General features: G+C 52.2%; 2 protein-coding genes across 10 annotated transcripts; both read left to right on the top strand.

Moving 5' to 3' along the window:
* Nucleotides 1–1,153: 1,153 nt before the first annotated feature.
* LOC115246507 (membrane-associated guanylate kinase, WW and PDZ domain-containing protein 1-like) lies at nt 1,154–13,696 on the top strand. Of its 7 annotated transcripts, none has more exons than XM_029833799.1 (13): nt 1,154–1,582; nt 7,074–7,125; nt 7,452–7,689; nt 7,760–7,876; nt 8,042–8,161; nt 9,291–9,440; nt 9,535–9,709; nt 9,819–9,889; nt 10,734–10,901; nt 12,459–12,643; nt 12,715–12,823; nt 13,102–13,273; nt 13,374–13,696. In XM_029833799.1, the coding sequence occupies exons 2-13, from the start codon at nt 7,084–7,086 to the stop codon at nt 13,666–13,668; spliced, it is 1,842 nt and encodes a 613-aa protein (XP_029689659.1). In that variant the 5' UTR covers nt 1,154–1,582; nt 7,074–7,083; the 3' UTR covers nt 13,669–13,696. The 7 variants fall into 7 exon arrangements, with proteins under 7 accessions (XP_029689659.1, XP_029689656.1, XP_029689653.1 ...); XM_029833796.1 differs by having other exon boundaries at nt 1,155–1,582; nt 9,291–9,464; nt 12,715–12,814; XM_029833793.1 differs by having other exon boundaries at nt 1,156–1,582; nt 9,291–9,464.
* Nucleotides 13,656–26,712, top strand: LOC101063258 (membrane-associated guanylate kinase, WW and PDZ domain-containing protein 3-like). Of its 3 annotated transcripts, XM_029833792.1 has the most exons (10): nt 13,741–14,003; nt 14,079–14,142; nt 14,232–14,450; nt 14,546–14,824; nt 20,215–20,409; nt 20,988–21,058; nt 21,322–21,468; nt 23,120–23,258; nt 23,581–23,668; nt 24,031–24,172. In XM_029833792.1, exons 1-10 carry the CDS (start codon nt 13,893–13,895, stop codon nt 24,035–24,037), a joined length of 1,320 nt encoding a protein of 439 aa, XP_029689652.1. In that variant the 5' UTR covers nt 13,741–13,892; the 3' UTR covers nt 24,038–24,172. The 3 variants fall into 3 exon arrangements, with proteins under 3 accessions (XP_029689651.1, XP_029689652.1, XP_029689649.1); XM_029833791.1 differs by lacking the exon at nt 23,581–23,668 and having other exon boundaries at nt 13,656–14,003; nt 24,031–26,712; XM_029833789.1 differs by lacking the exon at nt 23,581–23,668 and having other exon boundaries at nt 14,549–14,824; nt 24,031–26,712.
* The last annotated feature ends 223 nt before the right edge of the window (nt 26,713–26,935 follow it).

The raw sequence follows: 26,935 nt of genomic DNA, 5'->3' as shown, positions 1-26,935 counted from the left end.
AAAATATACACAAATGTGCACATGTGCGTGCTGGTAATCTGGTAACCAGTGGTAAAATTAAAAAAAGGTCGCTTTGGTTCTGAAAATGTTGCTAAGAACTTTTCACGTTCCAGAATCCCATCAGAGTTTCCGCCTCTGCTGACCTCAACACGTGGAAAACAGAGCGTTCCTGCCCCCTGCTGGATGATCGAGGAGTTACAGGACTCATTTTATTCCTTTTATTTGATTTGATTCTTAAACAAAATGTGATCTGTGTGAGAGGATTAGTTCAGGGAAAGAAAGAAAACAATAGCAGAAAGAAAAATCACCATTTAAAAACCGCTCAGAACAAAGTTTAGCTGAACAGTAACTTCCCTGTTGACCGGCAGACTCAGGTCCACTATTCTATATTTTATTGAAACCGTGTAAATCTCGTAAATGAAGTCGTGAATGCGTACGTGCATGGGTAAGATTGACATTACAAGCTAGTTATTTCGACGTGCTGCCATGGAAGAAACTGTTGAAGGGGGAGGAGGGAGGTTCAGAAAAATCAAGATTTCCACCCTTGTCCCAGGATTCCAGGTGATGGTGATCCTGGTTTGTTGGCGTTTGACCTCTTCTAGGGATGTGACACCTGTGTCATCGCTGCTGGCCCTGACGGCCAGAGGTGAGCCCCCCCCCCGTCCCTGTGCGAGGACACTCACAGGACTGGGGTCTATATATGGATGCAGATTCGACCGTTCCGGGCGTCGCTAATGCCGGCGGGTGTTTCACACTGTTGCGTCTCAGGCCGGGTCAGTTGTGTACCGCTCCCCGGTCTTAGCCCAGATGTTGGCAGTTGAGGGGGCCACAGGAGTCGGGAGGTGGTCCTACCGCCCCACCTCAGACCCTCCTCACCCTCTCAGGTCTCTGGTATCGCCCACAACACCCAGCAGCATTTCACAGCTTCTGTGGGGACATTTTGTCTTCCTGGGATCTATACACCCATTCTACATGCTCACGCACGCACGCACGCACGCACGCATAAATGAGTCCGACGATGTTAGCCTATTACCCTGAATACCCCCATCACCACATGGACTCCTCCCACCGGGGGTGGGGTTACCACGTATACTTCCTTCCTTTTTTCTTCCTGGTGCTCCCCCCCCCACACACACACACGCGCGCGCGCACATACACTGTTTATTCTAAGCCCCCCAGTTCCCGGAGAGGGAGGAAGGGGGTAATGTACAGATCTTTTACGTCGCCATAGTAAAGATCCGCACCGCTGAGCTTGTGTTGCAGTCCACCTGCAGGCGTGCACGCCTTTACACACGCACGTGTGGGAGTGCCTGAGCGTGCCTACCATCTCACACCTCTTTACGTTGGACCTGCAGTGGTCATCGCGCACTGCCGCGCGTGCACGGAGTCCTCGCCGCGCACGCACGCACGCACTTACGCAGCGGCGGCGGCAGCAGCAGCAGCAGCAGAAGCAGCAGCAGCAGCAGCAGCAGCAGCACCGAGGGAGCGATCAATACACAAAAAGCCCGGAGAGGGTTCGAAGCGCGGCGGCGGAGGGAGGCTGAACCGGGCCGGAACAAGCGGACGCACGGGAGTGATGAAGGTAACGCGCAGCCCGCTTCGGTTCACCCGCCTCGGGGCCACAAGCTTCCCGCGGCCGCTTTGACCGCGAAACCCGGTTCTTCCGAGCGTTTACGGCTGCAGGTACAAACGGCGCTGTCAGCAGATTCCGACCCGCCTCACGCAGCCCTCTGGCCGGCGGACGGAGCAGCGGACCGCCGCTCACATCCTCCACCAACAGGACGTGGACACGCGTTTGTGCGTGTGCGCCTGAAGGTCTCCTTCCCGAGGCTGTGGGTTCACTGTGTCAGCAGGTGACTCGCTGTGTGTGTGTGTGTGTGTGTGCGAGCGCGCGCGGGGGGGGTGTGCACGGTGGACTGCGCTATAGAAGCTGCTCTTTGTCTGCTCTGACCGTTGGTGATGAACGGCAGCAGGAGGAGGTGCTGCGTTCAGGGGCAGGAGGAGGTGCTGCGTTCAGGGGCTGGAGGTGCTGTGTTCAGGGGTAGGAGGAGGTGCTGCGTTCAGGGGCTGGAGGTGCTGTGTTCAGGGGTAGGAGGAGGTGCTGCGTTCAGGGGCCGCAGGAGGTGCTGCGTTCAGGGCAGGAGGAGGTGCTGCGTTCAGGGGCTGGAGGTGCTGCGTTCAGGGGCAGGGGGAGGTGCTGCGTTCAGGGGCTGGGCTGGAGGAGGGGCTGCGTTCAGGGGCTGGAGGAGGTGCTGCGTTCAGGGGCTGGAGGAGGTGCTGCGTTCAGGGGCTGGAGGTGTTGCGTTCAGGGGCTGGAGGTGCTGTGTTCAGGGGTAGGAGGAGGTGCTGCGTTCAGGGGTCGCAGGAGGTGCTGCGTTCAGGGCAGGAGGAGGTGCTGCGTTCAGGGGCAAGAGGAGGTGCTGCATTCAGGGGTAGGAGGAGGTGCTGCGTTCAGGGGCAGGAGGAGGTGCTGCGTTCAGGGGCTGCAGGTGCTGTGTTCAGGGGTAGGAGGAGGTGCTGCGTTCAGGGGCAGGAGGAGGTGCTGCGTTCAGGGGCAGGGGGAGGTGCTGCGTTCAGGGGCTGGGCTGGAGGAGGTGCTGCGTTCAGGGGCTGGAGGTGCCCGACTGTCCAGCACATGTTGGCCTTTGCTGTTTAACCTGTGAGCAGCAGATTTGTATGAGGGGGTACAGGTTGGTTGGTGTTCCCGGGGGGGGGGACTCGGTGGTCTTACTTGTGTTCCCACGCGATGGCGTCGGTGTTGGGGCTCAGCCAATCAAAGGGAAGGTGTCAGACTCACGTTTACTCCAGTTTGATGTCCTCCAGCCTTCCAGAGGCCAACTGACCTGGTTCAGTAACCCTGTGTCACCTGACTCTCCCTCTCAGGTTGGTCCTACACGGGCCCCGGTGGCGCCTGTGGTGCACGCCACACCGTGCTGTGCATGTGGTAGAGAAACTAAGGAACTGCTGCTGATGCTGAACTTTCCAGGAAACCCGACTCTAGATTCCATTTGAGCTCTTAAACTGGGATCAGAGATTAAAAACTTCTTTAAGCTCTTCTTTAAGAAATTCACAACGAGCGGAGTATATGAAGCAGCGTCTCGCATGATTGCTGGGGACAAGTGCACGTAGAGTGCGCGTAGAGTGTGCGTAGAGTGCACGTAGAGTGCGCGTAGAGTGCATGTAGAGTGTGCGTAGAGTGCACGTAGAGTGCAGGATGCTTTTAACGGCCAAAATAGAAGTGAAGATCGTCTGTATAGCTGACGGAGCCTCGCGTCCTGTTCAGATCCTGTGAGAGCGCACTTGTGCGTGCGTGTGTGTGGATGCTTGTGTTTTTCCATGTGTATCTGTGTGTTTTATGGTATGTGTGGGGACATGAGAGTTTCGGGGGGGGGGCATCTTTGAGTCTTTGTCTTCCACAGCTTCTATTGAGTGTGTGAGTGTGTGAGTGTGAGTGTGTTTGACTTCTAGTGTGTGAGTCCAGGGTGGAGGTGCTGTTGGCTCTGCTTCAAAGTGCACCTGTGCCGGCACCAGTTACACCAGTTCCAACCCAGCTCGTCGCAGAAGCTCCCCAGGCGATCTTGCTGGGATCAGCGGATCTCCCCAGGTGATCTTGCTGGCATCAGTGGATCTCCCCAGGCGATCTTGCTGGTGTGACGGTGGCCTGGAATCAGCGGATCTCCCCAGGCGATCTTGCTGGAATCAGAAGATCTCCCCAGGTGATCTTGCTGGTGCGACGGTGGCCTGGAATCAGCGGATCTCCCCAGGCGATCTTGCTGGAATCAGCAGATCTCCCCAGGCGATCTTGCTGGTGCGACGGTGGCCTGGAATCAGTGGATCTGTCTGCAGATGACGTCATCGGAGGGTGATTAAGGGCGACAGCCGCTGTCACAGAGACTCAGCGTTCTCAGACAGGAAGCCACAGCGAGATCACAGAGATGCTCCTCCTCATCTTCATCACCCCCCCCCCCCCCCCCCCCCCCCACAGGGTGCACTGACCTCTGACCTCTGACCTCCTCTGTGCTTACAAAACATCTGAACCAGTTTTATTGTGTCCATACAAGAGCCGGGGTGATGAAGAGGAGCAGCCCAGTGTGAAGAGTTTGGGATCTGTGTAAAAGACGTGCACGTTGTGCCCCAGGTGACGTTTCCACACACGTGTCCTCTCAATCTGAGACGTGAAGCAGATCACTAATCCATCGACATTTGTCAAAGGGATCAAAGGGTTAGGGTTAGGGTTAGAGGGTTAGGTTAGAGTTAGAGTTAGGTTAGGGATAGAGGGTTAGGGTAGGGTTAGGGCGTTAGGGTAGGGTTAGGGTCAGGTTAGGGTAGGGTTAGGTTAGGGTTAACATTCTCCGTCATTCAAAGAGGAGCAGAGCTGTTCTCGTCTCCACCTCAATCTTTCATCGCTCGTTATGTTCAGATGATGAACCAGTCAGAGGAGAGTGTGTGTGTGTGTGTGCGTGCGAGTGTGTGTAATCAACCAGCAGGTGACAAACTGCCTTGAAGAGACTTTGACTTCCTTCTTCAGTGGTTCTGTCCTGATGTTTGATTCAGGATCAGGGTGGTGGTGGCATCAGGACCAGCTTCAGCCCATTAAGGTGGATCCAGAAGTCTGGAGCGAAGCAGGATGGGTAGAGGCTAATGCTAGCTGAAACCTAGCTTTTCATTTCAAAGCGTCGATACTTGTTCTGGCTGCTGAAATCCTCTCCTGACCTCTAACCGGGGCACGACATCGTACCAGACCCCCCCACGAACGTCTGCAACCTCATTAGCAGTAAATGTCAGTCAGCATCCAGCCGGCTGACCCCCCCCCCCCCCCCTCACACACACACACACACACACACACACACACACACAGTGTAAGTAAATGAGGTCAGGGTGACGGGAACATCCAGGAAGAGCAGGTCTACATGAGCCTGACCCACATCTAACCCACTCAGCATAAATCTCAGAAGCTCTCATGATCAGACCTTAGGATTAAGGCAGTTTTTTTTGGGCACTTTATCTTGGGATCATTATTGTCCCGCTGCTCTACTAGATCACTTGTTTGGATCTGCTCTGGTCATTAGGTGGATCGCCTCCCACCTGTTAAACCCTAGATGTGGCGGGATTCTTCGGGTGCTGGGCTGCCACGATGGTGTTTTCGAGTCTCTGCGTGGAAACGGACAAGACGTCCTAGGCCATCTGGCCTACTCCACCATGGCCCTTGGCTGTGGTGGAACCCCTACTCCACCACGGCCCTTGACTGTGGTGGACCCCCTACTCCACCACAGCCCATGTGGTGGTGGACCCCCTACTCCACTACGGCCCTTGGCTTTGGTGGTTGTCCTTGGGATGTGGGTGTTTGCCCCCATCCTGGTTGGGATTTGCCATCATGTGCAGGTTGTTGGGTTCTTTTCTGCCAACCTCTCAGTACTGAGGTGCTTTGGAACTGAGCTGCACAATTGTTCCAGTTCAACGGAACGAACACTGGTACAGACGTGCACGCTCACATGGCTGTAAAGAGTGTGAAGGAGTCCACTCCCTAAACAAACTCACTTGTATCACACTTTGTACTCTGACCCGTGTTATCAAAGAGAGAGAGAGAGAGAGAGAGAATGCAGCAAAGAAACGAGGACAGAAACCAGCAGAACTGCTGAAATAACCCGGATATGACAGCTGAATACACACCAAAACAGTCTGGAGAGGTAGGACACACACACACACACACACAGAAAACACCCTCAGTGTTATGGTTGGAGCTCCAGCGAGGTGGGAACCGGCCAGGGTCGAGTGAGAGAGGCAGAGCGAGCGAGCTTGAATGATATTAGTAGCCCGCATTGACCTCAGACATGAGAATGATCTGATTCATTCAGTCACCGTTTCCTGTTGTGAGCTGTTTGTTCTCCATCATGAGCTGGTTCTGATCAAAAGGACTCACGGCCGGACGGTTCCAGGATCCTTCAGAACTGTTGCTAACTTAAACTGCAGGTTTGCAGGACTGGGCTGGTGGTCACCTCCTGCTGGACCGGGTCACCATGGCAACCTATGCTAACCTTTCTGTGTCTGCATGTAGCTGCATGTAGCTGGGGGGGGGATTTCACCATGTGCACAACTTTTTCAAGGAGCCAAAGTTCCAGGCTAACGATGCTGATTATTTGAAGGTCGGCTCAGGGTTGTTTGTTTCTTTACTTGTTTCCACCTTCACATATGCTCATCCATATTTAATGTGTGTGTGCGTGTGTGTGTGTGTGTGTTTTCCCTGTGGGTCTGCCTGTGTATAAATGAAATGGTGTTGGGATGGTCTGTCTGTAAAGAGTGTGTGTGTGTGTGTGTGTGTGTGTGTGTGTGTGTGTGTGTGTGTGTGTGTGTGTGAGTGCGTGTGTGTGTGAGTGTGTGTGAGGGTCCCTGCTGCCTTCCACCATCTGCTCCTCTCTTCTCTGCCACTGAAGTCGTGTCAATGAGCGCAGTTCTCTGCAGCTCTTGTGGAACATTTTCCATCAGTTTCTTCTTTGCTTGGGAATCATTAAAATCCCATTAAAAGGCTTCGGCGGTGACGCCTTCATTCAAAGCTGCAGTTTGGAAGGAAGCAAATGGGCTGAGGAACCCTGAAGGACCGGGTTGGTTCTTGGAGGGTTCTGGAGGACAGAAACAAAGACCACAACCAGAATCTGAGATGATTATGTTAAAAGGCAGGACGGAAGAGGAAAAGCTTCCGTGCTGCCGGGTTTGCATCCATATCTAATATGAATATGTGGGATTAGATAAGAGAGATTAAGCTGATTTGTGGGGGTAAACCTGCACATCCATGGCCAGAACACCAAACCAGAACCTGGCTGTTCTAGGTGAACACCCCTGGGGTTCCTCAGGGGTCTGGACTCGCTCGTTGGCAGATTAAACGTGAGTGGAGCCGCTGGAGTGCAGATGTCTGACTGTGGTGTCACGCGGTCCTGGAGGTGTGCGCAGGTGAACGTTTGTCGGCAGTGGTGCACCTGTGTGGACCACGTCCTGCAGATGTTTCCTGGTTTGACTGGAGCAGAGCTGAGAGCTGCTTATGGAGCAGAAGGTAACCAAGCTTTCCTTCTCGTCTGCAGCTCGGCCGCCATGTCTAAAGCGACGGTGAAAAAGCTGCACTGGCGCTCCAAGGTAAAAATCTGCCTTTTTTCTTTGTTGCTCTTTGAAAATGCCCGAGATTGGCGGCTTATCTTTGCGGTTTGTGGCGATTAAAAATACCTTAACGAGGATTTGGCCAGTGGAATTTCCCTTTAAAAGCCTGTAAAGGTGCTCCTGGGAAGCCACCCAAGAATGAGATGTGATGAAAGAGCTGCAGTCGCGACCCAGCGATGGCTGCTGAGGGACAAACGCACGAGATGGTTGTGGAATGTTCCAGACAAACCGCCAGGAGCAGCCGAAGGGCTCAGCGGTGCTCCGGGCTGCACGGGAGCCTTCTCCTGCTATCGTTTGTGCTGCAGGTTCAGGAGAGCTTCGTGCCGCTGGGAGGGGTCTCCGGCGAACTGGGCCTGGCCATTGGAGGTGGGGCGGACTACGGCGAATTCCCATTCGTCACAGCAGCTCATGGAGGCGGAGCCACTGTGGGTGACATCATCCTGGAGATTGGCGGCACGCCTGTGTTAGGGATGACCCTCGGCGATGTCAGAGGAGTCCTCAACTCCTGCCCTCATCCAATCAGAATCAAGACCGTCTCTCCAGGTATGTCCTCGGCGTCGGGCGCACCGCACGCCACCTTGTTTTTACGGCGTTGTCACTGTGTGTGTGGCAGGGTCGTCCCTCTGTAAGGACCTCAGGTTATACCTCAGCAAGTGTTTCACTCCGGGCTCCATGGACAGCCAGCTGCAGCAGCTGATCAGAGAGAACCTGTACCTGCGAGCCGTGCCCTGTGAGAGACACACACACACACACACACACCAAGGTTAAAGGTCAACCCGTGGCCACGGAGTACCGCTACACTTGGATGAATGAAGTTGTTGGGGAGATGTTCAGTGTGCACAGTGAACATTTCTGCCCCAGCCGGACTGAGCGAGTGAGACCTCTGTTCCCCCAGGTACGACCCGGCAGCCTCGGGACGGGGAGATTTCAGGTGTTGACTACAACTTTGTCTCGATCGAAGACTTTTTCTCTCTGGAGGAGTCGGGAGCTCTGCTGGAGAGCGGCAAGTTTAAAGGTGTGAGGGAGGAACACTCCCAACAACATGGCAGTACAGCCCAAAATAATCAGCAACGGCAACAATCAGGTTGCATCTTTGAGTGGAGGAAAGGACGAGCAAAGGAGTAACTCCAGGTTCTCACCTGGGACATCCGGAAAAGTGCTCAGATTTCCATTTTAATGCAAATATGTTGACCTCATCTCATCTCATCTCACCTCATCTCATCTCACCTCATTTCATCTCACCTCACCTCATCTCATCTCACCTCATCTCATCTCACCTCATCTCATCTCACCTCATTTCATCTCACCTCACCTCATCTCATCTCACCTCATCTCATCTCACCTCATCTCATCTCACCTCATTTCATCTCACCTCACCTCATCTCATCTCATCTCACCTCATCTCATCTCATCTCACCTCATCTCACCTCACCTCATCTCATCTCATCTCACCTCACCTCACCTCATCTCATCACACTCCAGCCTGAGTTCTTATGCACCTGGGATGACGCTGCTGCCACCTAGTGGCGCTAATTATAGCGGGGGAACCAGACTCACTCCTGGTTTGGTCTGAACCAGTGAAACCATCCAGAACACGAGGCTGAGATGACCCAAGCAGCCCTAACGTCTCCCAGTCCAGAATCCAAAGTAACTGTTTCAAAAGCAGCTTGTTCAGAACACGTCGTGCGTCTGGTGAGATCAACTAATATTAATAAGGAAGCCGAGGGTGCGACCCCGTTCACTTTTGGGGGGGGGGGCAAGATTTCTGACAGCGGTTGGAAGGAAAAGAGGATTTTCTGTCTCTAAGCCTTCAAAGAGTAAACCTGTCTCCCACTGTCCTAAATCTCTCCTTTCCTCTCTCCCGCCTCCAGTATTAATCTGACAGGATTAATGAGACGGAAATAGAACCTGATTCCACATATAAACGCGCTTCTCTTTCCAACAAAAGGTCCAAATAAATAGTCTCTAACGTATTCCGGGTTTTGCTGTGATTTCACTGCTGTCTCGTGTCGCGTCCCCACTCACACTCGTCACAGCCTTGCGTTAATTATGCCAGTTAATCAGCTGCACTGATGACGCCTTCACCTGTAGGGTTGGGGTTCACAGCCCTAAAAACAGCGCCGCTTCCTTTACCGCCATCACAGGGAACTACTACGGAACGCCGCGTCCAGTCCACATCGGTCCAGAGAGCCCACCCATCACGTACCAGGAGCATCGAAACCTGCTGAGGAATTTCCGAACCAGGAGCAAGTCTCTGAGTAACCTGGAGAAGGCTGTGGAAGAAGGAGACAACAGTGAGGAGGACAGTGGGCTGTCAGGTGCACGCGCGCACGTGCGCAGGCTGAGAGGACAACACAAACATGCCAATTAAAGCCTATCTGTTAACAGGTTCATCTGTGGCCCCGCCCACCACCCTGCCTCTGAGCCAATCATGGGAATCTGCAGGGGGGATAGAGAATGGAGGAGGAAGAGGACCAGGACCGGTGCCTGGACCAGGACCAGGACCGCTGCCGGAGAACTGGGAACTGGCGTTCAGTGACTCAGGAGAGCCATATTACATCGAGTGAGTATTGAGGATAATTGCTTGATTAAGTAAGGACTGTCAGATCTCATGGGATGCTGAGTTGGTGATTTAGCCCAAACCACAAACCCAAACCATGTTTGTCTTTCAGTCACAACTCAAAGACCACCAGCTGGCTGGATCCTCGCAGCCAGAGCAAAGATGTCACCGCCTGCACAGAACGTGAGCCTGCATCACAACCAGTTGGACTGTGGTGGAACGTCACACATTTCCTGTCTTGCTTTGCTGTTGTGGCCACTGTCATTATGGCAACGGGCCGCCAGGGGGCAGCACAGACTGCTGAGCTCACCTGCTGTCTGTCAAATCAAATCAAATCAATCTTTATTTATATAGCATCTTATACAATCAACATTGTTTCTAGACCCTTTCCAGAATCCCAGGGCCTGACCCCAACAAGCAACAGTGGCAGGAAAACTCCCCTTTAACAGGAAGAAACCTGGAGCAGGACGAGGCTCATGTAGGGAGGGGGGACCCTCCTGCTGATGGGGGGGCTGGACTGAAAGAGGGAGGAGAGGAAAGGGGAAGGGAGAGGGGAGGGGAGGGGAGAGGAGAGGAGGCGAGAGGAGAGGGGAGGGGAGGGGAGGGGAGGGGAGGGGAGGGGAGGGGAGGAGCGGCACAGAGCACAGAAACACATACAAAAATACACTATTTATACAAGCCGCCAGCCGAGTGGGTCAGCGGGGCCGGAGGTCATCATGCAGCTCCGAAGGCGGCAATACCTGTAAATGAATACAGAAGGGGGGGGGGGGGGAGAAGCAGAAAAACTACACAAGAATCAACATAACTAGTCTACTGTTAGCATAACTAGTCTGTGAGCATTTCATGCATACTTCACCTGTCCTCAGGTGCCCATCTGACTGAGCCTGGCCCTCAAACATTCTCCCCTCACACATTCCTCCTCTGTGGTTCCTGCCTGTCCTGTGTTGTCTTCATGAGTCCTACCATCTGTCTCTTGCTGTCTCCTGTCCTCTGCTGCATGTTGACCCATGGCTGTCCTCTGCGTTAGTCCCAGAGTTCACCGACCAGCCCAGTCAGCTGCAGGGATACTCCATCCACACGCGCCTGTCGAAAGGTCCTCGAGGTTTCGGCTTCAACATTGTGGGAGGAACCCAACCCAGAGAGTTCCTGCAGGTGTACAGCGTCACACCAGGAGGACCTCCAGCACTAAACACAGGTACTGCTACCTGATGGTATTGTAGCTGTAGCTACTGTAGCTGCTGCTGCTACTGCTGTAGCTGCTGCTGCTGTAGCTGCTGCTGCTGTAGCTGCTGCTGCTGTAGCTGTAGCTACTGTAGCTGTAGCTACTGTAGCTGCTGCTGCTGAAGATGTAGCTGCTGTAGCTGTAGCTACTGTAGCTGTAGTCGCTGCTGTAGCTGTAGCTACTGTAGCTGCTATTGTAGCTACTGTAGCTACTGTAGCTGTAGCTGCTACTGTAGCTGTAGCTACTGTAGCTGCTGCTGTAGCTGCTGCTATTGTAGCTGCTGCTGCTGCTGTAGCTGCTGCTACTGCTGCTGCTGTAGCTGTAGCTACTGTGGCTGTAGTTGCTGCTGTAGCTGTAGCTACTGTAGCTGCTGCTGCTGCTGTAGCTGCTGTTACTGCTGTAGCTGCTGCTACTGCTGCTGCTGTAGCTGTAGCTACTGTAGCTGTAGTTGCTGCTGTAGCTGTAGCTACTGTAGCTGCTGCTGCTCCTGTAGCTGCTGTTACTGCTGTAGCTGCTGCTGCTGTAGCTGCTACTGCTGTAGCTGCCGCTGTAGCTGCTGCTGCTGTAGCTGCTGCTACTGCTGTTTAATTCCACTGGAAGAATCTAGTTAAAGGCAGGTGGGAGAGGTGCAGCTTGGTGTTTTGGCCCTTTCACACTACAGTATCAACATTCTCAGGTCTCTGCACGCTGACCAGAGCTGGAGCCTGAATACACAATCAGCCCGAAGGATCATGTGACTGCCGAGTTTGCAGGTCGGCAATCTCATGATCTACAACTAATCCACACTCACTCACTCACTCACGCACACACACACATTCACACATTAATTACATGACCTCTTTTTTCTCCCACGCTACCCCCGTTCACGTGTTGAGAGGATAAATCTTAAACAGTCAGGAATGTAGCAGAGTCACAGACAACGTGTATCACTTTGTAGCCATTATGTCAGTGGTTGGGTTCTGTTTCAAGAGCTGAGAGAAGCTGAATCCTGGACTGTGGAGAGGAGACAGGTGACTTTTGCTTCTCGTCTCAAGGGAGACAGGCTGTAAAAGAAGAACACAGATTTGTCTAACAAAGAAGCAACACGTCACAAACCCTGACCCTAACCCTAACCCTAGCCCACTCTGCTCCCTAACCCTAACCCTGACCTTGACCCTAACCCTGACCTTGAGCCTAACCCTGACCCTAACCCTAACCCTAGCCCACTCTGCTCACTGACCCTAACCCTAACCCTGACCTTGACCCTAACCCTGACCTTGACCCTGACCCTAACCCTAACCCTAACCGAACGCAGCAGGATGTCGCTGGTGCGACTGTCTCTTGGCCAATCCAGGATTTGACTCAATGCTTTTCTGCTGAACTGTTATTTTGAAGTCTTTTCCCGACCACAAGAGCGCATGTGTGAAGGGGCCTGAAGCAACACTGATGCAGCCTGACCTGTGAAGCGAGGCGGTGACCTTGAGCTGAACAGCATATTTCCCGGCGCACATGTGCTGACCAGCGTGTCCCGTGTTGTTTTCTGCTCCCCAGCGGACATCTTGGTCTACATCAACGACAGCTGTGTGCTGGGTCACTCTCACAAGGAGGTTGTGGACATGCTGAAGTCGGTGCCCATGGGCCAGAGTGTGGACGTGGTGCTGCGGCGAGGGTACCCCATGCTTTACAACCCCGACGGATGCCCCAAACAGAGTCTCGAACCAGTAGGCGTCATTGAGGTTGCCATGGCAGCACCTTTATTTACACATGTGTGTTTTAATCTGTAAAAACTTGTCTCACTCTTCAATAGCCGCAGACGTCCAACAATCCCCTCAGCCCCCCCGCTGTGAACCACGGCTTAACACACCTCACCTACAGCCGAACGCTGGAGGCTGACGGCAGCGGCCCAGGTCAGATAAGTAAGCCGCTTCCTCTGCGTTTGCGTCAAACAGTTCACATTCAAGTCAAAGTGAGAGACGAGTCGGCTTGAGTCGGATCAGTCAGCCGCTGTCGCCAACGCCGGTGCTCGCAGCATCGGGAGCCTGGACGATTCCATCCTGATGGAATACATCAGTCTGATTGTGTAGAGCTGCATGGTCCTCCCTCCGTGTTTGTGGCTGTATTCATTCGTTCTAAGTTCACACCATGGTTGGTTTACGTGCATAACAGCTCCTCCTGCTAACATGCTAACATGCAGGACTGAAGCAGAGCCCGTCCCCCTTTGCTGCTAAACCGATGACGAACGGGCTGACAGGCCCACCAACACCCACATCTTCTGATCTCCACACGGCTCTGCTGCTCTCGTCAGAGAAGAACACAGCCAGTCACAGTGACTCTGAGGGGGCGGCGCCAAACGGCGGAGCGCACAGGTGAAGAAGAGGGGTTGGTTCCTGTCGGGAATCAGGACTAATTTGTGTGTGAACAGTCGGAACAGATGATTAAAGGCTTGTTGTGTCCCTCCCTCTGCAGGTCTCCTCTCGTGGGCTACAACAGCAGCACTCTTCCCGCCCTCTCGTCCTCCTCCCTCCTGCAGCGTCAGAGCTCCAAGTCTTCCGAGAGTGACTTGTCCACATCAACGCTTCCAAACTGCTCCTCCATGCTCCCCCTCACCTCCACATCCTCTCACACTCTGCCCAGACTCCCCCTCGCTCAGCCGGAGAAAGGCCTCTTCCAAAACGCCACCAGCCCTACCAACCCCTCCTCCTGCTCCTCAACACCTCCTGGTGCCCCGTGCAGCGTCCACCGATGCCTCAGACGTCCATAGCTATGACCCCACCCAGAGACGTCCCGCCATGTGGCTTTAATGGCTGTCCAGCCAACCATCAACCTTCCTCCTCGTCCTCCAGAGGGACTTCAGGGCTGGTGCTTCCCGTTAGTGTGGGGCTCACCGGGTCGGCGTCTGCTGGGGAGCTGGTACCAGTGGCCCTGGGACACAGCGAAAGTGGAGGCTTAGGGTTCAGTGTAACTGCGGGGGGCCAAGGAGGTCAGATGGTGGTGGTGAGGCGGGTCTGGGACAGACGCCAGTGCCCTTCACTGCAACCGGGAGATGCTATTATGAAGATCAATGGAGCAGATGTGCAGAGCCTCAACTTCTCCCAGGTGAGTCCTTCACCAGCTGGAGGAACTGGGTTGGGACGATCTGTGCAGTAACAGCTGTGGCATTTCTCTCCTCAGGTCCAGAGAATCTTACAGGAACACACCAAACAAGGAGATGTGGTGCTCCTGGTCTACAGAGGAGGTCCTTGGACTCTACCCACATGCTTCAAGTTGAACCGCTCAACAAAGTAGACAATGGATCACTAATCGCCGCATGTCTTCCTCCCACAGGGTCCAGCCCCCCCTCAGGTGTGACACCAAATCTCTACAAGCCGCTTCAGTCCTCACGTGACCTTGCTGCCCCTTCCTTAAGTCACGCCCAAACTTTAGCCAACTTGCCTTCCCCATCCACGGGTGCCTTGGTAGGGGCCATCCCCCCTCTCAGCCAAGCTGGCATGGCCCTGGAGAGTCCACAGGAGGGACACCTACCGGCCCCAGGAACACACCAAGGTAATGCACATCAGCCAACTGTTGGGGCTCATCGAGATCCGTTCCTTCTCACAACAAATCCCTCTTCCTTCCCTTGGTCGGGTCCTTGTTTCCAGCAGCTCTTCCTGTCGGGACGCCTAATGGACCCCCAGCCTCAACTCTCATCCAGAGCACCAGCTTCCTGGACTCTGTTCCCGTCACACTGACTCTAGAGCCGCGGGATTTGCTGGGAATAGAGGACCATGCAGGTGGGCCTCCTGCACGAGGAGGAGGGGAGGTGGGACCAGTGGCCAAGGATGGAAGAGGACCTGCAAAGTCTGTGGAGGTGGAGCTGAGGAGGCGTACGGGAGAAGGTTTCGGATTCGTCATAGCCTCTCAGGAGGTGGCCAATGGAGGTTGGTTGATGTTAACATCTTGGTCTGATCCAGAATAAGACCAGCCAGTGGTAATCCAGTACTGGGGTTTTATGCTAAAGTGGCTGAGGTCCATGTGATCCGGCTCCTACGGGGCTGGACAGCACTCGTTGCTTCATAAGCGAGCAGCAGCTGGTGAGAGAGGTCACTGAGCCGGGTGATGCTAAGGAAAAGGTGCCAACACACTTAACGACAGAAGACGTTTCCCTTCTGGAGGAATTATTTTTCTATTATTAGGAGTCAAATGAACATGAGTCGGAAATGTGGGTGTTTGTAGTAGCATCTGATGGTTAGAAGTCATTTCTGCTGTTTCATCTACGTCATCTTACTCCAAGAGCTTATCATCTCTCGAGCTGTCCTTGGAGAGCGTCATATCTTTCAGAAACAGCACCACTGATCCCGTCACTTTGGCCTCGAAGGGGAATTTTCTCATTATGTGAGGAAATAAGGAATCCACAAACATCTGGAACCACAAGGTTCACACCCTGGATTTAAGATGAGGGACAAATCTGCTAAAGTGCCAGGCTGTTCTAAGTGCTCCTAAGTATAGTATTAAAGTAATTTACTATACTCTGCCAACACAACTAACTTTAACTTAATTTTAGTATTTTGATACTTTGAGAACATATAAATCAGTTCTGTGCTGTAGTTAACTCTGTAGCCTGTAGGGGCGCTCTCGTCTCTGTCTCACACACGCGCACACACGCGCGCACACACACTTCTCATGAGGCTCTGGCTGATCAAAGCAGCACCTGAGCTCCACTCACTCACTCACCTGGAAGTAAGTTTCTGACACGGAAACAGAACACCTGAATGCATCACTAGAAACATTAACAATAAACTGTCCTGTTAACATTCCAGAGTGTGTGTGGGTGTGTGTGTGTGGGTGTGTGAGAGACAGAGAGACAGAGAGTTTCCTCCCAGCTCTGGGAAGGCCACACCCCCTCTCCTCCCATCTCTCTCCCTCTAGAGCTCATGTTCAGACTCACACCACCACATTCAGAGGAACGACCTGCCTCTTACAGTGAGACGCACAGTTGGACAGGCAGGCAGACAGACAGACAGACAGGCAGACAGACAGACAGACAGGCAGGCAGGCAGGCAGGCAGGCAGGCAGACAGGCAGACAGACAGGCAGACAGACAGACAGACAGGCAGACAGACAGGCAGACAGACAGACAGGTGTCTTTGGTGCTTCTTCTCTGCTCATCATGTTGGAACGGCTGCAGTCAGCGCTAAAATCTGTAAAGGATTCTAAATGTAAGTTCATTGGATGTGTGTTTGCGTCCGTGTCTGTGTGTGTGTGTGTGTGTGTGTGTGACTGTTGAGATATAAAGTCTATTGATACCATCGTGTTGTGAGGACCGGTCCCACAAAGTAAATCATTAATTCTTCTGAGAACTTGTTTGGGGGCCAAAGCTTAGTGTGTGTGTGTGTGTGTGTGTGTGTGTGTGTGTGTGTGTGCGAGCGTGGGTGTATGTGTTTGTGTGTGCGCATACTTTATATTGTGTAGCTCCAATGATACGGAACACACTGATGTTTTAGATGGTGTCTTTTCATACTCCTGGAGCAGAGAATAACTGCATTTATCTGGATATTTCTGGGTGGGGGGGCTACGGTGGGGGGGTCTACAGTGTGGGGGGGGGGGTCTACAGGAGTGTAGTGCTGGGGCTACGGTGGGAGGGTCGAGTGCATGAGGTGCACGAGGACCTTTGTTGAAGCCTGCTGATGGAGCTTTGTGTCGTTATCAGAAATGAGCAAGAGTTTTGTCAAACATCAAAGCAGCAGAGACTCTTCAGATGTTCTCACCAAACAAGAACTGTCCCGCTGGGGGGGGGGGGGGGGGGGGGTAGCTCCGGTTTAGTCTTGTGAACGAGAGAGAGATTAACAAAGGTGGTGGAACGTGCTTTGGGTCAGTTCCCCCCCCGGGCTCATCCATCCATTCAGAAGCCACCTGCTTCACACCCACAATCAATGATGCGACGAGCTGAAAGATCCACCTGAACTGGGTTCTTGAGCGTGAAACTGCAACAGCCAGACACCCGTGGGGGGCTCAGCGTGACCTGCTCATCTACCTGCACTAGCAGGGTTAGGGTTAGCCTTGTGCTAGCGGCGCTGTGCTAGTGGCGCTGTGCTAGTGGCGCTGTGCTAGCAGCTCTGCGCATCCCTCCTCGCTCTGTTGTTTATCAGCCGGAATGCTTGGAATAATTTCACCTTGCTGGGTGTTGGTGTGTGTGAGCGTGTGCACATCAGAGAGAGTTCAGCTTGTGCTTCATGTCAGTTAAAGACGTTTCACTCAGGTCAAAAGAGTCCCACGCTGCCCTCGAACACGTGATTCACCTGTGAGCTGTGACACAGACTGTAGCTGATGCTCAGGTGATTCTCGGATAAACAGGCTGGAACCTGGTGACGGGAAGGAGGATTCCTTTTCAAACATGTCTGAACCATGAGTTCCTCAGGAGAATGTGAACCTCCGTGGTGGATCCAAACACACCTAAAATGTTGCCGGTCCACAGTGCTCAGCGTCCTCAGCGTCCACAGCGCTCAGCGTCCACAGCGTCCACCCTGAGCTGCGGTCGTCTGAGTGCAGCTGAAAACAGGAACGCTGCCAGTGACGTGCTGCTGCTTCCCTGATTATTCTGCACGTCTGTCACATAAAATGTGACATCAGAGGGAAAAAAGGAAGGAGTCGCCTATTTTTAGTGGGCTGAACAGGCTTAGGAAGGTTGTGAGTACGACGCCAGACAGCAGAAACACTGCAGAGCTGAAATAATCCTCAGCTCACCTGGAAGAAGCTTAGCTCACATTCATTTCTGTGTGTGTGTGCGTGTGTGTGTGTGTGTGTGTGTGTGTGTGTGTGCGTGCTGCTCTCTGTCACAACGCTGACGGGACGGCCACAGTCAGATTGTGACATCATGGTTGGAACTTGTCCTGTTACTGTTTCTCTTCTCTTGCTGGAGGCGTCTTCAGGTCTGGCCAGCTTGGTGGGGGGTCGAGTTTCAGTTTCGGGGGGGGTGGTTGTTTCATGATTAGCTGCCATTAAGGGTGGTCAGGGCCACAGAAACCACCCGAGGCGGGTGGGGGTGTCCCTCAGCTGACCAAGATCCAGATGGACCTGATGTCCCCTCAGGAGGCTCTTTGAGCATCATCATGTTGCTGCTCATTGCAACAATGAGACAGAGGACGGTCCAGCTGGAGGACAGGGACAGTGTAGCGCCTGACTCAACACAGCAGAGCCAGCTCCTCTGGGCAGGACGTGGTGATCCACCTGCACCTCAAGGACAAAGGTCATGTGCTCCGGGACGCCAGCACACCTTTGTGTATGCCCTCCACTCGCTCCTGGGTCATGTGACCCTACCATCACACCGGATGGGCGCCCCGTCATGAGGACCCCAGTGACAACCCTTTGACCCTTTGATCAAGAACAAGACGCGCCTCCTCTGAACACATCGGGCTTTTTAAGGATGAGCTGTTTCAGCCCGCAGGACTAATAATAGTGATTTGAATCCATAATTCTGGGCAGCGTGTGTGTGTTTGACACAGCAGAGAGCAGGTGAGCAAAGACACACACCCACACACACACACACACACACCACGAGGCTGCTCATGCGGCAGCTACTGCTCGCTCAGCCCATAATGAACATGAAGATGAATATTCGGAGCTGCCGTTGGGCTCAGTTTTACTGGGGCGGATCAATAATTGAGTCCCTCCTCATCTGTGGCAGACGTGGACTCACCAGAGGTTCTCCTCCATGATTCATAGGGGAACATGACATGAACTCATCACCATATCACCCTGACGGGCCGTGAACGGGCAGCTGGGGGATGCCAAACGCCTCCTGAAAGTGATTTCACGCCAGGCGGGAGTTCTTCGGAGCTCAGCTGTCCGCCTAGATAACGTCACCCTCCTCCTTTAGCGTCATTATTTCTCCGTCTCTGCAGTTTTTCTCCGTTGATTCAGCACTTTTCTAACCCTAACCTAACCTAACCTAACCTCCCAGCCCTGCCTGCCTGCCTGCGTGCGTGCGTGTGTCTCTGAAATGCTTTGAAGCCTCCACGTTGTTCTTGCTTCCCGTTCGGGCCCCACAGAGTCCTCTGTCTCCGTCCCGGTTTATTTGCTTAGTCCCTTCCATCAAGCATCAAAGCATCAAGCAAGATTCCAAGATTCCTCTCCATCACTTCTGGGTCCTTTACGTGACGTTCCGATGGTTGCATCTGCTTCCTGGTTGATCCGGTGAGGAGGAATGGAGATGCTCCTGCTGGTGATGTGAGCTCAGAACCATCCGAGCAGAAGGTTCCCTCCCTGGAAAACACCCTCGCCTCCTTTCCTCTCTGTGATTCATGTCGCTGCAACTCTGGTTCTGTTCATCCACCATTAAACCTCATCTGGATCACAGAGATGGGTTATGATGAGTGGACGTGTTCCAAGCAGCACCTAAACCCTGGAGCTGTTCTTGGAACGTTGTGGGTCATGTGATCCATCAGCAGGAGCAGACGGGGGTTCTTTCTGATGTAATTTGGTGATTAATGTTGCTGAGCCTGAAAATCTCTCTGAGAATTTCTTTCCCTCCTCCCACTCTAAGGGTGGAACTGAACCAGGACCAGGTGTGTGTGTGCGTGTGTGTGTGTCTCAGCTGTACCCGTCGACTCCCACTAATGTTCTTATCAACATCCAAAGCTACACAGTCTGATTTCCACTCAGTTTAGCGAGTTGTTCTGTCACAGATAAGAGAAATAGTTTCATAATTCCTGATTCCCACAGATTCTACATATGCCAGAGGCAGTTTTATTCATTTGAACATGTTAAGAACATACTTGACAGCACTTTATCATGTTTACGACAGAACCTTCGCTGTGTAACCTGACATAGGTAACCATGGTAACCGTGGCTCAGGTGGAACAGTCATAGCCACAGCACATGAATGGTGAGAGGGTTGTTGCTGTCACGGCCCATGAATAAATGACAACAGGCTTGTCTTGTTAAGTGCTTTGTGCTGCTATGAAAACAGGAGTCATTTGGATCTGGTAAATCTGGTTTAGTGTTCTAAGGCCTGAAGAAGGCGCCACTGAAAGTGTCTTGGCACCTGTGTTCAATGTGATAGACTACAGATGAAACATTCCCAACAGCAGAGATGTGGAAAGGGAATGAGGCTTTATCAGCCCAAACGTGCTCCTCCCGTCCTGTATCCTCCTCCCTAACCAAGCAGTCTGGGCAGTGAGTTGGGGGAGGGCCAAGGACACCAGACACCTGGAGGCTGGCACTCGTGACGTCATCAACCTGCCAGCAGAGTGACATCATCCTGTACCTGTCGTTACCATGGTTGCAGTTGTCTGAGAGGGCTAATCACGTGTGCCCACCGCTCTTCTGTGCAGCTTCCTCGCTCATGTCCCATCGGTTCGTGACGGTTCGTCGGGGCAGCCCGGCAGCTCGCAGCTCACAAATTCAGCCTGGGGACCAGCTGGAGGCGGTGGAGGGCCGACCGGTGGGAGGGCTACAGCACCGTGACCTGGCCCAGATTCTCAGGAGAGCCGGCAACACGCTGAGGATCAGCATCACTCCAAAACACCGTAAGGCTTTACGCTCCACCCACATCTAGCCAGGCTCCACCCAGATCTAGTCAGCCCCTGCCCACATCTAGCCAGGCTCCACCCACATCCAGTCACCCCCGCCCACATCTAGCCAGGCTCCACTCACATATTAGGCCACACCCACATCTAGCCAGGCCCCACCCATATCTAGACAGGCTCCACCCACATCTAATCAGGCTCCACTCACATCTAGTTAGGCCCCACCCACATCGAGTCAGGCCCCACCCATATCTAGTCAGTGTCGGAGCGCCAGAGCAGTTAAAAGCTGACACTGACCGATTTACACCATGAGCCAGAGAACTGATCTGAATGGGGGGGGTGTCAACAGCCAGTGGAGATCAAGAAGAACCAAAATAAACAGGCCAGGCTCCTAAAGGTGGGGGGGGGTTACAACAACACAGAGCCAAGCTGAGAAAACTCAACACACAACAGGTGAAAGATGAAGAACTCACAAAGGCAGGAAAAAAAGACAAAGACAGGAAGTCCAAACCGCTAGGAAGCCAGCGAAACATGAATAACCGAATCCAAGATAAGCTCAGGCCATTTTCTCTCCGCAGACACGGCGCCACAAGGAGCAGATTTGGATGTGGATGGTCGACTGGTGAAAGAGTCAAACGCAAGGTCAAAGGTCAGCGGGACATTTTATTCATGTGTTTGTTATCCGTCGCAGCTGCACGAGAAAAACTTGAAAAACACAACGTCCACATGAGGGACACGGTCAAACATACGTGTCCACACTCTGAAGACCACAACGTTTTAGCCAACGCTGCTTATAAGAGGAATAAACAGGAAAGACATCACCTGCTTACAACCACTCTCTCTCTCTCTCTCACACACACACACACACACTATACAAAATATTTGCTGTTCATTTTTCTGTCGGTTTGTCAGGATGAGTCCAAATTCTACCGCGTGGATTTGGAGCGGGGTCCCACGGGTTTTGGGTTCTCTCTGAGGGGAGGCACCGAGTACAACATGGGACTGTATGTCCTTGGATTGATGGACGGGGGGCCGGCCCAGCGCAGCAATAAGATACAGGTAGCCTCCCAGAGAACACACACACATCAGGTCTCATCCATGAACCGTTGATGTAAATGAGCAGATCCACCAAAAACCTGCTGTGGGTTCAGGTGGAACCGTGTTTGGAAACTCGGATCTGATCGTAAACACGCGAGTAGATCGCGAATCACAATGAATGATTGGGCAGAGCTCCTGGTCAGGAATCCTCCCTGACGGAGACGGAGACCCTCGATGGAGAGCTGATAGATGTGGGGCCTCAAGAGTCGACATTGTGAAGGGTCAGTGGTCAGTGGTCAGTTTAGTCCAAGTGCAGCAGTCAATGACACAGGTAACAGCCCACAGCAGGTGTGGATTCAGAATTCCCAACATCCACCTAATCTGAAACCTACTGCTAATTCATGAACTCACTAAATGTCTTAGTTCTAATCTGCCTGTATCAGCGTTTTAAAGGCTTCTGCTCCTTATTTACACAAGAGAGCAACATCAATTAACCCTAACCCAATTAAATCATTTACAACACTAACAAGCATTATTTCTATATGCTGCTACATATACACAGGTGCTACACACGGTCGAAAGCATGTGGAGATCTGGTTAGTAGCTACGAGGTCTGCTTAGTAGCTACGAGATCTGGTTAGTCACTACGAGATCTGTTTAGTAGCTATGAGATCTGGTTAGTAGCTATGAGATCTGGTTAGTCGCTACGAGGTCTGGTTAGTCACTATGAGATCTGGTTAGTAGCAATGAGATCTGGTTAGTCGCTACGAGATCTGGTTAGTCACTATGAGATCTGGTAAGTCATTATGAGATCTGATTAGTTGCTATGAGATCTGGTTAGTAGCAATGCGATCTGGTTAGTCGCTACGAGATCTGATTAGTAGCAATGACATCTGGTTAGTCGCTACGAGGTCTGGTTAGTCACTACGAGATCTGATTAGTAGCAATGAGTTCTGGTTAGTTGCTATGAGATCTGGTTAGTTGCTATGAGATCTGATTAGTTTCTACGAGATCTGGTTAGTTGCTACGAGATCTGATTAATTGCTACGAGATCTGGTTAGTTGCTACGAGATCTTGTTAGTCACTATGAGATCTGGTTAGTCGTTATGAGATCTGGTTAGTTGCTACGCGATCTGATTAGTCACTACGAGGTCTGGTTAGTCACTGTGAGATCTGGTTAGTCGCTATGAGATCTGGTTAGTAGCAATGAGATCTGGTTAGTAGCTACGAGATCTGGTTAGTTGCTATGAAATCTGGTTAGTAGCAATGAGATCTGGTTAGTCGCTACGAGATCTGGTTAGTAGCAATGAGATCTGGTTAGTCACTATGAGATCTGATTTGTTGTTATGAGATCTGGTTAGTCATTATGAGATCAGATTAGTTGTTATGAGATCTGGTTAGTAGTGATGGCCAGATCTGAGCTACTGAAGTGGTGGTGAATGCCAGATTCATCTGAATTGAATCATGAATCACCTGAATCATGAATGAGAGCCACTGTGTGTAGGACCAACTGGGGCTGTGGGCCAAACCCACAAATGGACATGGAGAGCATCGCAGCTCCACAAAGGGAGCTGCCAAGCTTGGACTCAAACCCGCAACCTCCACACCTCTCCATGCAGTGCTGCTCTGAATCCTTGGTTTCTCTGATGTCATGAAACGTCTCCTCCTTCAGGTGTCCGACCAGCTGGTGGAGATCAATGGAGAAAGTACATCTGGGATGACCCACAGTCAGGCCGTGGAACAGATCCGGAGAGGAGGAAGCCGGATCCACCTGGTGCTGAAGAAAGGGAATGGATATGTGCCCGACTATGGTGAGGAGAGCCGGCTCTCAGTACACACTGCTGGTACCCAGAGCCTGTGGTGCTCCTTCTGAACCCTCTCCTTCTCTCAGACTTCTGACCTTTAACACCTTAGCTGAAGTCTTGCTGTGCTGAAGCTGTTAAAAAAGTTTAAAAAGTAGTTTGATCCAGAAATATACAAGAAAATGTAGATCTATGGAGATGCACGTTGACTGTTTCGAAGTAATTAGGGAGAAAGTAAGCAATAAATCGGCCGATCAGCACAAGCTTCTGCCTGTCTAACCTTTTCCTCCCTGCTGTACTTCCTGTTCTGCTCCCCTTCGCTCCTCCTCAGTGGAGTTGTCCAGTTTGTCTCTCTGTATGACCAACTCCAAACAGGGGGAGCCCTGTTTCTACGTGATCGGACGCACAGAAAACTCGCGGTTGGTAACGCTTTCTTCCTCTCATTAGCTCATCTCCTCATCCGCCGGTCCTCACAAACAGATTTGAACCACACTCCTCTTATGTCCAAACATCTTTCCATTTCACCTCTTAAACATTAGTGTTGTCTTTTAAACCCATTGTGTGTCCACATTGATTAAAGTCATGCCTGCTTAGAGATTGATCTTCTTTAAAGACATGAGGTCAGAACAGGTTCTTGGGTATATTAGTGGGTAAATATTTAAGACTGTTTCATGTTTGCATGTCTTAAAATCATAATAATGTTGTTCATAACAGTTTGGACCACAGCTACCTCTAACGGCCATTACCGGAACTGCAGCTGATCTGACTGTTTCTTTCTCAGGCCCTGAGGAAGGAGGCCTCTCCCCCTCCTCGGCTTCTTCACATAAAGAGGAGCACGATTTGGATATGGTAACCATGACAACTGCGTCCCTCGGTCAGCAGAAGGGAGGGCGTGTTTCAGGAAGAGACGGAGGAGGAGAAAGTAGGAGGAGGGTGAGGAGAGAGGGAGAAACCAAACAAAGAACAGGAGGCAGAAGAGAAGGGCTACCTGATCTGGACCTTGATCTGGTGGAGGAGGAGGCACAGGAGGAGGAGGAGAGAAGGAGAAAAAGTCACAGACCAAGGCAGAAGGAGAAGCGTGATGGCCAGAGGGAGAAGGGAATTCGGAGCAGGAGTTTACCCAGAATCAGCACCCAGCCCAGGGAGACCTCTTCTCACAAGGAGAAGGATGAGGAGCGTAACGGTATTGTGATGGAGAGAAGGAGGCACAGCGAAATAACCAGAGGCCAGAGGGCAAGAGAGCCTGAAAGTGAGAAGAAAGACAGGAGGAATGACAGAGAAAAAGCCACCGCCAGCCATGCAAAGGATTCTGGGAGTTCAGCTCAGAGGTCTGCTTTCTCCTTCCTCCGGCCCATGGATGACGACGACGATGACAATGGTGATAATGAGCATGGGTCTGACAATGAATCGGCAACCAGCTTCTCAGAGGTCAGCCTATCAGCAGCTAGCATTGCCACGGTAGGATGGAGGGATGATTGGGGAGCGCCATCACCATGGAAACAGGGGAAGGGCCCGGGGCCCTGGTTGAAACCCAGCTCTCAGAGAGTGACAGAGGTCCTGATTGGCCACCGGCTCAGCGGGCAAAGGATGGCGGGTGGTGTGTCTCTCTGACTGACTCAGATGAGCTTCTTTTTCATATCGGCGACTTTAAAGGGCTTTTTGATGAAGCTGCGGAGAGAAGGTACACCCTTCCCGTCCGTCAGAGGAACTGTGGGAGTTCTGGGCCTCTCGCAGCTGCACACAGCGCCCCCTGCATCTGCATTTTCCCTTCACGTTACCCATCAACCCTCAGTGCTGGCTGGTAGCTGCAGCGCTGCCCAGGTCTTTAGGGCTGAACCTGGTATCATGAAGCTGGCCCACCCTCAACCACAGCAATCACCATGGCAACAGATCACATCCGTAGGTTTAGCTGTGCCTCTGAAGACAGTCTGATCGGCCACAGGTGACCAGTTATTAACCAGAACCACCAGCTTCACGATCCCGGTGACGTCATCGTACGTCCAGCCGGAGTTCATATGCAAATAACTCCACATTCCCGATGGATCCAAGAGGAAGGTGATCGTGCGTAACTTTTTTCTTTATATCAGCAGAACTGGATGACTTGTTAATATTGAGAGGACTTGATTTGCCTACCTGCTTGTTAAGACAAAGAGTAAAAACTGAGAAACAGCCATACACACACACACACACACACACAGGTCGTCTTATTCAGGTCTAGCTGCGCTCTTCTATGGCTGTCAGCAACCCTGTAATTGCCACAGCAAGGTGGACAGCGGGATGAGCTGTTTCTATAGCAATGGCTGTAGCGGTGGCAGGATCCTGCTACCAACATGGCCTCCAACCTGCAGCTCTGGATCATAACAAGTGCCTCATTTTATTTCAGCCTTTATTCTACAAACAGGCTGCAGACGGAGACGCCACCATGAGACACACACACACACACACACAGAGGGCCACTTCCTGTTCCACGTTGGGATCCCGCGCTTCATGCCCAACCCCACCCCTCAGCTTGGCCCAGGAAATGATCCAGTCGGAGCATTTGGGAGGGACAGAACCTTGATTTCTTCACAAGGCTGCACATTTGTTGCCTTTCACCTCTGATATTAGCAGCCTTTTCCAGGAGGGTCTGATTTGGCCGTGGCTGTTTAACGTTTCTGAAGGCTTTAATATCCTACAGTATTTTATTCATGCATGAAGAGATTTTCCCAATGATCCACACGCACGCACACATGCACGCGCCCGGTGCCTTCACCCAACCATCACATCAGCATCACGCCGCCTGTCTGCACTCACACACTTAAACAACACCTCTGGCGTGTGTGCCCTTTAGCTCCGCCCCCTGGGCCTGTGCTCTTGAAGGGCCTTTGTCTTCTATGCATTTTCTAAGACGGCGTCCTGCTGACGGGTCCTGTGGTCAGTGGGAGCTGGTGGGACAGTTCAAGGACAGAGGAGACGTGCAGGACTGGACTGGGCTCAGACTCTCTGCATGCACACAGGAGGAACATTAACTCCAACAGGAGGAACCCTGACCCCAACAGAAGGAACCCAACTGACCTGAGGTCAGCTCATACAGGAGAACGTTCCTCCGTTTGCTGGAAGCACAGGAGATCTGTGTGTTTGTCCCTTTAGTTCCAGTCTCTGGACTCAATTCAGCTACTAAAAACAAGCTGTGAATCCAGGAAGGAGCCGAGAGCCTTGCTGAGCCAACGCATCTGTTTGTTCATTTGATCCAGGATCCAAATAACACTTTTGTATGTAAGGGAACTCAAAAAAGTGACAGTGACGATGAGGACAACACGCGTATGTGAGCAGCACCTCCTCAACGGCCGGCACCTCCTCAACGGCCGGCACCGTGGACCCAGCTTGCTGGTACCAGTCAGAATTCCTCTCACATTCTGAGAACGTCCTCATTGGCTCTCTGCTTTATTTGTCATGGATTTTTCAATAAAACCACAGTTTGTACATGACCACAGGATATAATATAGTATCTAATAAAATGTAAAAAAAACCATAATTTAACCATCAGACGTTTTAAGCCTATAAGTGCATCAAGAGTGCAATAAAGTCTTGTTTTGTACTGGAGCTGTTGCTTTTTGGGTTTACTGACCCGAGAGTCTAAATCTGGGACTGGCTCTGTGTGTGTGTGTGTGTGTGTCAGTTCTGGGCCTGCACCACAGCATATGTGT

This window comes from Takifugu rubripes, chromosome 3 (genome assembly GCF_901000725.2).
Source record: "Takifugu rubripes chromosome 3, fTakRub1.2, whole genome shotgun sequence".
In the NCBI taxonomy this organism is placed as follows: Eukaryota; Metazoa; Chordata; class Actinopteri; order Tetraodontiformes; family Tetraodontidae; genus Takifugu; species Takifugu rubripes.
Note: the sequence above shows the minus strand (reverse complement) of the source record. Positions and strands in the feature narration are given on the sequence as shown.

Bases quoted from the DNA above. Each gene is read 5' to 3' on its own strand.
- LOC101063258 (XM_029833791.1), top strand. From the start codon at position 13,671: ATGACCCCACCCAGAGACGTCCCGCCATGTGGCTTTAATGGCTGTCCA. The intron at 20,410-20,987 runs GTAAGGCTTTAC...TTCTCTCCGCAG, and splicing joins CAGCATCACTCCAAAACACC to ACACGGCGCCACAAGGAGCA. The intron at 21,469-23,119 runs GTAGCCTCCCAG...CTCCTCCTTCAG, and splicing joins AGCGCAGCAATAAGATACAG to GTGTCCGACCAGCTGGTGGA.
- LOC115246507 (XM_029833793.1), top strand. From the start codon at position 7,084: ATGTCTAAAGCGACGGTGAAAAAGCTGCACTGGCGCTCCAAG. The intron at 9,890-10,733 runs GTGAGCCTGCAT...CCTCTGCGTTAG, and splicing joins TGTCACCGCCTGCACAGAAC to TCCCAGAGTTCACCGACCAG. The intron at 12,644-12,714 runs GTTGCCATGGCA...ACTCTTCAATAG, and splicing joins AACCAGTAGGCGTCATTGAG to CCGCAGACGTCCAACAATCC.